Here is a 13478-nt window from a genome sequence, read left to right as displayed (position 1 = left end):
ATGTACAATAATACCCTTTGCTACAATAAGAAAATATGATAGACCCAACCTATTAAATAGTTACCAAACTACCCTTAATGCATATGCATATCTACGGTGACTGCTTCTCAACAATAACAAAGATGAAGTAGACTATGCATTATTGTTTGATCTATTGCCAAGACAAGAGGTTGACTCATGTGAGTCAAATGATTGTGAATTGAATCATAATGATTGTGAAAAGTGTTTTTATTGTGAAAATTCTTTAGATGATGACAATGATTTGTCCCATGATGTTAATGAATTGAATGAGAATTCTTCTCAAAATATTCAAGTCTATACTCGGTGTAGAAATGACACCCAAACATGTGCCTATGATAAAATTTCCAAGATATTCCTATAGGTAATAGTTAAGAGTCTACTTTAGAAAACATCACTCTTAAGAGATCGAATAGAGCATCTATTCCACCAACCAAATTTGTGTCTTATGACATTCTCTCCAAATTATAAAACATCTTGCAATTCATTCACATTATGAATTCTCTCACTATCATGAAGCCAAAGATTGTCCTCAATGGGTTGAAGCCATGAACTTAGAATTAAATGCCCTCCATAAAGCATATACGTGAGAGATTATTGATTTGAAAATTGATTACGAAGAAACATTAGATCCTGTAGCTAGAATGACTAGTGTTCGAACTCTAATAGTGGTTGCCTTCATTAAAAAATAGTCTATCTACCAATTAGATGTTAAGAATGCTTTCCTCAATGGTGATCTTAATGAGAAATTTTATATGGATCACCTACGGGATATAATATTAAAAATGATAAGATTTTAAAACTAAAAAAAGTCTTATATGGTCTTAAGCAAGCTCCTAAAGCTTGGTATGATAGATTTAATGTTATTATGATCAAATTGGGATTTCAATCTTACTATACTGACATTGCTCTCTTTGTTAAGAATATAGGTACCAATATTGTTGTATTGTTACTATACGTAGATGATATGTTAATCATAGGCAGTGATACAAAGGGGGTCGAAATTAAAAATGTTTTAAAAAAAATTGATATATCTGACTGGGGATTTCTAAGATGCTTCTTGGGTATTGAAGAAGCTTATTCTCCCAGAGGTTACATTTTGTAAGATGCTTCTTGGGTATTGAAGAAGCTTATTCTCCCAGAGGTTATATTTTGTCTCAAATGAAGTTAACAACTGCTATTTGTGCTAAGTCAGGAATTTTCGATGACAAGAAGGTGGAGAATCCTGAGGTTGTGAATGCCAAATTATAACTTGAAGACGAGTCTCTTCTTAATGATCCAATGCCTTATTGTCAATTGATTGGGTCTCTCACCTACCTCTCTATTACCAGACCTAACATAGCTTATGTTCTTCACGTCATCAGTCAATTTCAACATCTCCAACAATTGTGCACATTAGTGTTGTCTTAAGGATTGCTACGTATATTATAAATACAATAAGCAAAAGGCTTTTTTTATCCTCATCCTCTTCTCTAGACTCACTTGCCTTTACTGATGCTGATTGGGGGAGGATCCTAATTATAAGATCTCAGCCACTGGTTTTTGTGTATTTTTAAGTGATTCTCTAATCTCTTGGAGGTGCAAAAAACAATATAAAGTGTTTTTATCCTCCATTGAAGCCGAATACCGAGCAATGCCGATAACTACAATAGAACTAATATGGCTAAGGAATCTTCTCAAGGACATGGGTGTAATCATCTTACAACCTTTAAAGATGTGTTGCGATAATAAAAGTGTTATTTACATAGCCGATAATCACACTTTCCATAAGCATATGAAGCATATTGAGATGGACTGCCATTATGTGCGTGAAGAATTTTTAAGAGGAACCATTGAGTTGCCATATGTCACATCTGAGTACCAACTTGCACAATTTTTCACTAAAGCTCTTTCTGTACCCCAGTTTATTTTTCTCCTTAACAAACTTTCGGTTATCTCACCGTAAGTTTGAGGAGCGTGTTAATATATATATATATATATATATATATATATATATGGGTAAATATTGGCTACTAACGAAGGCACGAAACTAATGAGTAGAAATCAATTTTTCTTCAAAAATTTCCAATTTTTTTGCAGATCAAATGTTACGGATATGATCTACAGAGTTTGTTTAGTAAGAAGTTTGTTTTGAATCATGTGATTATGACAAGTAATTAGGTTTTTAAAGGGGTCCAAAAATCAATGGCTCACAATGTGCCAAAATTTTATAACTCAAAAGATCAGATTTTCTCATCAGAAAAACACGATCCAAGACTTGATCCTTAGCAAAAAAACCATGCTGAACACATCTATGAGGTTAGATTGAGTCGATACAACTTGCACCTATGATTTCTAGCTCATTAGTTTTGTACCTTCATTAGTAACCAATATTAACCCTATATATATATATATTGTATGTTATGTAATAGGTAATGCTCTCTAGGGGCATTTTGGTCTTGTTATTTTCATGTATATAGTGACTGTCCACTAGAGACAGTATTGTACTTTTGTTCTTTTTTTATTTTTATCTTTATTGTATAGTGTAGGGGGTCTATATGACTGTTGAACTGTCGGGACTGTTCCAATAGTGAATGCCCATCTTGGCTCTATATATATAGTCTTTCTCCTCTTTGTAAGATAAGGCTTTGCTTAAGCATTTGTGATCAATAAAGTGTATTTTTTTTATGTTGTTCATTTAAGTCTTTGTAACCTTGTATGCACTTGTGCCTTAGTGCTTTGTGCTTATCCTTTATTGGATTTGTAATTGTGCTTATTCACCTTGTTTTGTACTTCCGCATACTTTGTGACAAATATAACTATAAATGGACGAGGAACTATAACAAGATGTTAATAGAAAATCATTATCATCCAAAAAGAGTAGTACCTTAGCAGTACAATCGAATGAAGAAGAGACCAGGAAAAACCCTTCCTGACGTTCATACTTGACTTGTGAAATAAGGTTGGAATGTGCTGGTATAACATAGATAGACTTTCTCTTTCTTAAATCCCATATGCGGCATGTATTATCCTCCCCACCAGTGGCCAAGTGATAACCATTGGGAGAAAAATCAATACCAAGAATCTGAAAAGTGACAATTACACAGACTCTCAGTCAATAAGTACATTAGGAGTGATATGTGGATACCTTACATAAAACTATAAGAAACTATAAGAAAGCGTACAAAGAAAAGTGAGAACTAACAATAAAAATCAATCAAGTGCATTGTGAAAAGCAATAAAAAATATAGAGCAAGAAATATAGGACACAGAAAGAATTAAGTTGTAGTTTAGAGCTCACAGGCTTAACATGTCCTTCTAAAGCAAGAATGCTTCTTCCAGTGCGAAGGTCCCAAACGCGAGCAAGGGAATCTAACCCACATGATGCCACTAAAGACCCATCGGTATGAAAACAGATACTGTAAACGTTTCTGCTGTGACCTTCCTGGAGGAGCAACTCAGCCCCAGTTTCAACATCCCACAGTCGCCATGTCTTGTCATAGCTAGCAGTTCCCAAGTATCTCCCAGATGGATGGAAAGAAACACGAGCAAGACGATCCAGATGACCTTTAAATACCTTCAAAACAGACCCTTCACTGTTCCACAAAACTGCAGTTTTGTCAGCAGAAGCAGTTGCCAAAACTTTGTTCAAGGGTGAAAATGCCACATCAGTTGCACGCTCAGTATGATGCTTTAATGTAGCAATCTTTTTTACTTGAGGCACACTCCATAGCTTCACCATTCCACTCCAAGCACTACAAAATAAATAAGAAATATTTGAGGCAAGTCCGGAAGATACATGTTTTTATCATGTAAGCCACACTAATAGCACAGCAGCAAAAGTAGACAATAATACTAGTCAAGAACAGACCAATCGATCAAGTTTCCATGGTTATATGCAGGGAGATGGTCCAACCTGAAGAGGGATCAATTAAAAACAATGTTTATAACTTCTGTCTGGACAAATGGCATGTGGGATTCACCATTAGAGACTGGAAAGGATGTTACTTATTCCTTCACTGGACGGTGAGAGAAAAGAGCTTGAGGAGTTGTGACATATAAAGATTATTACTTGATTGTTCGCAGCTTAGAAAGTGTCATGGGTAGTGATAGAATATGGAAGGATAACAACTGGAGTGGTTCCCAAAAGTAATAACCTTGCAATGATAGGTTCTGCCCAACCCCAGCTTGCTCACATAGACAAAAAAAAACAAGAATTTTTCCCTACTAATGGAGATTAACATAGCAGGGATGTTTTCCCCACTGACAGAGACATAGAACAAGAAAAGAAGTCAACAAGAACATTAGCAGGTACTGTAATGAAGTATTCAGATTAACAAATACAAAGTGCACAAGCACTATTACAAGTCCAATAAAGAACAATACAAAAGCACATGTATCGAAAGGAGTGATGGAATAAGTCACAAAAAATACAAAGTCCTAGTAGGTGACATCCAATTTTAGTTTTTAGTTTCTTAAGCTTTTTATTGAATTAGCTTTTTATTTATTTCAGCTTTGTAACTTGAGAGGGTTGTAAATACCCCTCATTGGTCTATATATAAGCTTGTACCCCCCTTTGAAAGAATGCAATCAAAGATATGAAAAACGTGAATTGGATTCCTTGCTCTCTGGAGTGGACGCTTCTAGTCTAGGGATGGCACTGGACCAGGGCAGGAGCAAGGGACAAGGTCTTCACCCCAGCCTGTCTCAAACTTTTGCTCTCCATCCCTGCATGGGTTTTGATTTTAACCTCTATCCCCGGTCCAAACAGGGCGAGGCAGGACGGAGCTCGTTTCCCCTCAGGTCCACTGCCATCCCTACTCTAGTCCCCCTCTCTCTCACTTGATCTCTCTCTCCCTAAGACCCTAGGCTATCTCTCTCTCACTCTTACTCTTCTCTCAATCTCTAGAACTACAGAACTTGTAATGCCAAAAGATTTGAAAACCCAAAAAATGCAAAAAATTTAAAACTTTTTTTTTCAAGTATCAACGAAACTTTTTTAACTTTTGGTCAAAACCTCAACCGGGTTATAGAACGATCAATTATAATAATATTGAATTTAAGGCAATTAACATTTACCAAAATAATTTCATTTCATAGATAAAGTAATTTACAAAAATCTGGAATAACCCTAATGTTTTCCAAAACAACTAGTAAAGTTTGTCCAAAAACTTAGTTCCCAGAAAAGGAAAATGACTAGCTCTGTGACGCCACCTTAGCTTCACCTAACCGCTGTCTTAACTACTAAGTACCTAAAATGGTTTTAGTAGGAGGTTTGAACAAGCCCCAACAAAAATATAATAACAGACCATAGTTGCATAAAAATAGGTATATATGAAATAACAATCTTTTCAAGTAAATAAGCAATTATCAGTGCAGATAAATAAAGTTCAATATCATATGCAATCGTTTAAACCATGCATGATTATTTAATTTATGCATGACTTACCAGTGCAAGCGAAGCAATCATTGTAGGCATGAATAACTTATAATTCTTTCATTTACATTTTCTTTCGTAGATGGTGCATATCATGCTTCATTATATAAAAAATATACTTTTGTTTCTCTTTCACAACTCTCTGTAGGTACGACGCAGATATACGGATTAGAAGCTTTGCCCAGAGGTATATTCATTCAACTTGTATTTTATTACTCTGAACTTGTACATCCTCTCTGATCTCAAAGTGAGGGATGATACAGTCAAGAGAGAAACCCCAACAACCATAACTTGATATATCAGAATTTACTTTCAACTTAAGCCTTATTCACTACTACCCCGCAACCTCGGTGGTAGTTATCCCCTATCTCTGTGGCTGGAGAAGCAATCTTTCGTGCTTAACAATATCCCATCGGGCCTTATGTACTGCTTACTTTTTCATTGTAAGCTACAAGAAAATTACTATACACATTCTTAATCATTTGATTAACTCTCTAGATATACATGCTTTGAACAATAATTATTTTTTTACAGCTTCAATAGCTTATACGGGCATAAGCACATAACTTTTCAACTAATCTTATCATAAAGTTCTCGGCCACCCATTTGGGGCACTATCACATATCGGTCCAGTTGACTGTACACAAGGTCGGGAGTCACTCATCCAGACTCGAGCCATATCAATTTCATAATATGTTTTTCTTAATGGGCATTATGCAATACATACATACATCATTCATAAGCATAAACATCATGTTAACATGCACTCGTAATTATGTCACATGGGTGCGGGTGCGGGTGCGGGTGCGGGTGCGGGTGCGGGTGCGGCGCAATTTTAAAAATTTTGGACACGGGGACTCGGCTATATATATATATATCCAGTGTGTGCATATGTCTATATAAATTTTGGACTCGGCTCGTGACTCTTCCAAGTTGTCTCAGATCCTGAACTAACTGAGTTAAAATAGTAGTATAACTGGGTTAGAACCAAACTAGGCTGAGTTTATCATTGACTCAGCCGAGTCTTAGCTACCATGGGAATAAAACATCATCAAGGTATTAATTAAAAGCATTAACTAAAAGCATGTTCTGGTAAATGCATTAAATATCTTTTGCTAAAATTCATAACATTAATTAAAAGCATTAAAAGCTTTTAATTTTTCAAAGCTAGATTTGAAAGAGAGAGAGAGAGAGAGAGAGATCTCGGTGGATGAGAAAGTGTTGCTACTCGTGGATGAGAATTTATTAGCTTTTATAAGAGAGAGAACTTGGTGGATGAAAAGTGTTGGTACTCGTGGATGAGAATTTATTAGCTTTTAAGATTGAGAGAGAGAATTAAATGATAATATTTAAGAATAATTTTTTTTTCTGGGCCTAATGTTTAAGACTCATGCTATATATATATATTTTTAAAAAATATATAAAAAGATCTTTTTTTTTATATTTTTTGTACTAAAAATGGACATTTTTGGACTCGGTCAATGTTGACCGAGTCCAAAATTAAGACGGACTCGGCCTGGACTCGTTGACCGAGTCCGACTCGGCGTTGACCGAGTCCAGGCCGTGTCCGAGGCCGCACCCGTGTCCGCACCCGTGTCGGGGCGTGTCGACTCGGGTGCGGCACCTCCCTAGCCGAGTCCGTGTGACATAGACTCGTAGGTACATACAACAACAATAACAACAACAACAACTACGCCTTCATCCCAAAACAATTGGGGTCGGCGATATGAACCAACAAAGAAAAACATTCTCGGTCTTCCACATGAATCCTTCTCCTCCAATCATTTCTATCCAATGCCATGTCCTCGGTGAGGTTCAAAGCATTCATATCCTTTCCTATCATCCCCATCCAAGTCTTCCTAGGCCTACCCCGACCTCTTTTAACTAATATATTTTCCCATTTCTCCATCCTTCTAACTGGAGCATCATTAGGCCTTCGCCGAATATGTTTAAACCACCAAAAACGATTCTCTCTCATCTTATTTTCAATGGGTGCAACCAGTGTTGTGAGAGGCGTACGCCTCAGTACCTGAAGCGTACGCCTCATAGGCGAGGCACACGCTCAAGGTACTGAGGCGTTGCTGTGATGCGCAAATTGCCCCTCATCAACCTCCGGAATCCCCTCCTTCATCCCCAAGTCTTCCTCCTCCGCCCGATTCGTCGGCTGTGCTAACCCCAAGTGTCGGTGGATCCCCCGCCACGTGTCGGCCAACTGCTCCTCCGCCGCTCCCTGTCCCCCGTACATCCTCCTGTCCAGCTCCAGCATCACTGGCGGCGGCCTCCTCCTCTCCGATACGTTGTCGCTGCCGGGGAAGCCCCCGGTGGCGAACTTCGTCGTTGGCTGCTCAGTCTTCTCCGACCACCGGACGATCGGCATAGCTGGTTTCGGACGCGGCCCCCCCTCGCTTCTGTACCAGCTGGGCGCGTGGTCCTTCTCCTACTGCCTCCCCTCCCACCGCTTCGCTTCCGTACCAGTTGTGAGAGGCGTACGCCTCAGTACCTGAGGCGTACGCCTCAGAGGCGAAGCGCAGGCTCAACGCCTCGCTTCACCTCATCGCATTTAACAACCTTGGGTGCAATGCCTACCTTCTTACGTATCACCTCGTTCTGAATCTTATCTTTTATTGTATTACCACAAATCCATCTAAGCATACGCATCTCAGCTACACTCATTTTTTGAATATGATGTCTCTTGGCAACCCAACATTCCGTACCATATAGTAAAGCGGGCCTAATAGTCGTCCTATAAAATTTTTCCTTCAACCGCAATGACATTCTACGATCGCACAACACTCCAGTTGCACTTTTCCATTTCATCCACCCAAACTTTATCCTATGATTTACATCTCCATCAATTTCTCCATAATTTTGAATGATAGATCTCAAATATTTGAAACAATTATCCACTGGTATTTCTTGCTCACCAAGCTTCACTACACTCCCATCACTACTTCGTTGCTTACCAAACCGACATTCCATATATTCTGTCTTACTCTTACTCAACTTAAAACCTCTTGCTTCCAATGTCTGCCTGCATAATTCTAACTTAGCATTAACCTCAGCTCTAGACTCATCAATCAAAACAATATCATCAGCAAACAACATACACCACGGCACATTTTCTTGAATTGATCTTGTAAGCTCATCCATCACTATAGCAAATAGGAAAGGGCTTAAAGCAGATCCTTGATGTAACCCAACCGTTATAGGAAAATTGGTTGTCACCCCTCCACAAGTGCGGACATTGGTTACTACTCCTTCATACATATCCTTAATTATACTAATGTACTTGAGAGAAACACCTTTCTTCATCATTGTCCACCAGAGAACGTCCCTAGTTACTCTATCGTATGCCTTCTCAAAATCAATAAAAACCATATGCAAATCTTTGTTCCTCTCTCTATTTCTCTCAAAAAGTTGTCTAAGAAGATGTATAGCTTCCATAGTTGATCTTCCAGGCATAAAACCAAATTGATTCTCCGATATCATGACAACCTTCCTCAACCTAGACTCAATCACCCTCTCCCAAAGTTTCATAGTATGACTCATGAGTTTTATACCACGATAGTTTGTGCAATCTTGTATATCACCCTTATTCTTATATAGAGGCACCAAAGTACTCTTCCTATACTCATTAGGCATCTTATTTGTCCGCCAAATCTTGTTAAAAAGATTTGCCAACCATTCTAAACCTTTCTCTCCCAAGCATTTCCAAGCCTCGATAGGTATACCATCTAGGCCAACTGCCCTTCTTGATTTCATTTTCTTCAAAGCCTCTGCAATTTCTTTCTTTTGAATCTTGCACATGAAGTCACGATTCATCTCATGAAAAGGAATGGACAAGTCTCCAAGATCCTGAGCATGACTTCCATTAAATAGCTTATCAAAATAATCTTTCCATCTCTCCTTAATCTCCTCATCTTTGACTAAAACCCTTTGTGTTTCATCTTTGATACATCTAATCATACCCAAATCCCTCGATTTCCTATCTCTCATCTTTGCAAGCTGTAAAAATTCAAAATATGTGAATATGCTCATAAAGCTTGAACATATATGTGTTTTTATTGAAATCATATTCAAAATATTCACATATGGATAATTTTGAAACTATTTGCACAAATACGTATTTTTGGTCAAATATCCAATGGTTTCGTAAATATACATTTTTCTCGAAAACATGCAACACATAATTTTTGATATATATATATATATATATATATATATATATATACACACACACACACACACACGAAAATCCACATATTTTAAGAAACGTAAAACTACGCATATATGTTAAATTATTGTAAACCTACCTCGTAGTGCATGAAGAAAGGGAGAGAGAGAGAGAGAGTCAAGAAAAATGAGAGGTGGAGTAGGTGCCGGTTGGGCACGTCGGTGGTGGTGCCGATGACTTCTGCTCACCGTGACCACCATGAGAGATAGAGAGAGAGAGTAAGTGGGAGGGGGAGAGGATAAGTAAGAGTGAAGGGTGCAGGGAGGGTATTTATAGGGGAGAGAGGGAGTGGGTAGGTGAGGAAAAATGAGAGTAGGTAGCAGGAGGCTATAGGTAGTAGGTAGGGGGCAATAAGTAATAGGTAGGGAGCTTGATGGGAGAGCTTTAATGGGGATATGAGGGGGTAGAGGTGATGGGCATTTGGGTTTGGATTTGGTGAGACTCACTTGAGTCTCATTAAATCCAAATTAAATCTCTAATATTATATATATTTAATTAAATTCATTTGGGTCTTATATGAATCCAAAATCTTATTATATACATTTATTTTTGTAGGATCCATTTGGATCTTCCAAATGGATCCAAAATCTTATTTTCCTAATGGGATCCAATTTGGTATCCAAGCGGATCTAATATCTTATTTTTTTAGTGGGATCCATTTGGGTCTTCCAAATTGATCTAAAACTCACTTTTTACTTAGTGGGATCCATTTGGGTCTCCAAATGGATCCGAAATCCACTTTGCTTAGTGGGATACAATTAGGTCTCCAAATGGATCCAAAATACTTTCTGCATTAGAGGGGATCCATTTGGGTTTCAAATGGATCCAAATCCCCTCTATGCTTGGTTTAAACCTCGATATGGGTCTAAACCCTACCCAAACCCATTTGGGTTGAACTGAATCATACGGAGATCCAAATACCTTGTAAAAACCTCGTAAATTCCCTGATTAAAAATCTAATAACTTGAATAAATGTTAAACTATTACTGATATTGAATTTGCTAATCAATCGATCGATAATTTGTCAAAAAAATTATATTTAACTAAATAACTCACAAAAAATCCTCTTTTATTCATTTTTAAAATTTTGAGAAATTTGCGAATTTTATATCTCACTCTCCTTAAAGAAATTTCATCCGCAAAATTTGATTACAGTTATGTACTAAATAATTCAGGATGTTTCGCTTTCAATTCTTTTTTTGGTTCCCAAGTGCATTTCTTAATTCCGTAGTGTTGCCACCATACTTTCACCAAGGAAATAGTATTTTTTCGCAAGACTTACTCTCGTTGATTCAAAATCTTCATAGGTCTTTCTATGATCATAAGATCTTCCTGGATCTAAAGATCCTTGTACAGAATGACATGAGTCGAGTCTGACATGTATTTCCTCAGTATAGAAACATGAAATACATTATGAATGCTCAAAAACTGAAGAGAAAGTGATATCTTATACGAGATTTCTCTAATCTTCTCGAGAACTTCAAAGGGCTCAATATATCTCGGACTGAGTGTGCCCTTCTTGTCGAAACCAAATACACTCTTTGTCGGTGAGACCTTAACGAACACATGATCGCCTATAGCAAAAGCAAGTTCTCGACGTCTCTAATCAGCATAATTCTTCTGACGACTCTGAGTTGTCAAGAGTATCTTTCAAATTAACTGGACTTGATCGGTGTAGTGCTAGAGCACAATTGGCGATTCTACCTTCCGATCACCAACTTCACTTTAACAAATTGGGGATCTATAGGGTCCTCAGTACAGGGCCTTGTATGGAGCCATACCAATACTCAAATAGTAACTATTGTTATAAGTAAACTCTGCCAACTTCAGATGTTTGCTCCAGTCACCCTTTCATTCCAGTACACATGCGCGTAGCATGTCCTCCAAAGAATGAATCGTCTTTTCATATTGTCTGTCTGTTTGAAAGTGAAAGGTTGAACTAAACTTGAGCTTTGTTCCCAAAGCTTTCTACAACTGTCCTTAGAATTTGAAAGTAAACCTCGAATCTCTGTCCAAGATGATCGATAATGGGACTTCGTGAAGTCTAACGATCTCATCTATATACAAATCCGCAAGATTCTTTAGAGTCTGATTTGCACGAATTGGCAAAAAGTGCACAGACTTCGTCAAGCGGTCCACAATAACCCAAATAGCATCGCACTGATGCCTAGTCTTGGACAGGCCTACCACAAAGTCTATAGTAATGCCTTCCCATTTTCACTGTGGTATCTCTATAGCTTTCATAGTACCGTCAGGTCTCTGATGTTCAATTTTAACTGTTAACAAATCAAACACCTTGAAATGTATTCAACAATCTCATGTTTCATCTCATTCCACCAGTAGTTGCGTTGTAAGTCCTTGTACATCTTAGTACTGCCAAGGTGGATGGTGAACTTGGATTTATAAGCATTGTCAAGCAAATCATTCCTTAATTGTGGATCCTCAGGTACCCATAATCTTTGGCCAAACTATAGACTGCCATCTTCCTCTAAGTGCAAAGTCTATTCATCTTTGATCATGCATAATTTTTATGCATATTATATATTTTTTACGGGCATGATTACTTGTAAAAAGGGAATAAATACCCATGTTTAATCAATTTTTGGTGAGGCATTGCCTATTTTTCTAAAAGAGAAAAATTGAACAAAGTGAGCCCATTTAAGTGTTTGTGTAAAATTAATTTTTCTTAACAGTCTTTTTTAAAATAGCTTTTGAAAATAGTCTTTTAAATTTGGAAAAAAATTAGTGTTTAGAAAATTTTCTTAAAACCCTAAATTTAGTCCATAAATACTAAAGATTTAGAGAGGGAGGGCGTCTTTCCTTGGGATTCACACCCCCTACTTTCTCTCTCTCCTCTCTCTCTCTCTTCCCCAGCTGGTTTCTCCCTCTTCTCCTTCTTTCTCCTCTTCTTCTTCTTCTTCTTCTTCTTCCTTCCTTTCCCTTCATTCGTCGGCTACTTCTTCGCCTCGTCATCGGAGAATGGTGGTACGTGTGCAATCTCATAGGAAGACCGCTCTTTCTCTCAACCCATCTATCAGAGGCGAACCGCCAAGGTACGCTTCTCCCCCTTCTCGTTACTTTTCTGCATATTGCATATGTTTTTAGTTTGGCATGCATAGAATTCATCTTGCAAATATTGCATATAGGGTATTTTGATTCCTGTCTTGTTTTCTGCATTTAGATTAGAAGTAAATCAGATTCATTGCAGCATACTGCTGGTTTTTATTTATTTTTGGTTTAGTTTTAGTTGATTCTTTTAGAAGATACACGGCATTGATCCAATCAGAGGCCATTAAACGGATCTGTGTGACCAGCGTGTTCACGCAGACCTGTTTAGATTTGTAAAGTGCCGAAAAGCCCCAACGTGATCCAGCGTTTTCACGAAGATTTCGATCTAATTGGATTTGAGGTCTTTATCAGGTCAGGTATGAGCGATCAGATTTTATGTGTGTCGTTGCAGCACTTGACCCACAAAAAGAATAGTTTGCAGATCGGTCTGTCAGTGCAGATCCGATCTGCGCAAGCTTTCCTCTTATTTTGGGGTCTGGTTAGGCGAACCAGATTTGCCTCTGTTTTGGATTGCATCATCACGCTATGCAGTCTGCCAGCTTGCGGGATCTGACCAAATCAATGTTGTTAAACTGGTAAATCCAATTTTCTTGGGGTCAGATTTCGATAGTTTGGTCATTTTGATCAGCACCTGTACATCACGCAGATCAACATGATTCATGTGTGTTGATTTGTTGACCATCGGTTTTAACGCCATCTGATCAGATCACATAATTTGCTCTGTGCACAGTCTAGCGTGAC

General features: G+C 37.9%; 1 protein-coding gene across 3 annotated transcripts in view; it reads right to left on the bottom strand.

Annotated features, from left to right (window-relative positions):
• Positions 1 to 13478, bottom strand: part of LOC149843663 (U4/U6 small nuclear ribonucleoprotein PRP4-like protein) — a 36928-nt gene that overhangs the window by 7193 nt on the left and 16257 nt on the right. For all 3 annotated transcript variants that reach the window (XR_016430910.1, XR_016430911.1, XM_090000002.1), the window contains exons 2-3: positions 3299 to 3752; positions 2885 to 3082 (exon numbers count right to left, since the gene is read on the bottom strand). Coding sequence is in view for 1 of the 3 variants with exons in the window: in XM_090000002.1 (XP_089856128.1) it covers positions 2885 to 3082; positions 3299 to 3752 (652 nt within the window). In the remaining 2 variants the exon portion in view is untranslated. The remainder of the gene's footprint in view (positions 1 to 2884; positions 3083 to 3298; positions 3753 to 13478) is intronic.

The sequence above is a fragment of the Nuphar pumila genome, chromosome 3 (assembly GCF_984573655.1).
Source record: "Nuphar pumila chromosome 3, dmNupPumi1.hap1.1, whole genome shotgun sequence".
NCBI classification, from domain to species: domain Eukaryota; kingdom Viridiplantae; phylum Streptophyta; class Magnoliopsida; order Nymphaeales; family Nymphaeaceae; genus Nuphar; species Nuphar pumila.
Note: the sequence above shows the minus strand (reverse complement) of the source record. Positions and strands in the feature narration are given on the sequence as shown.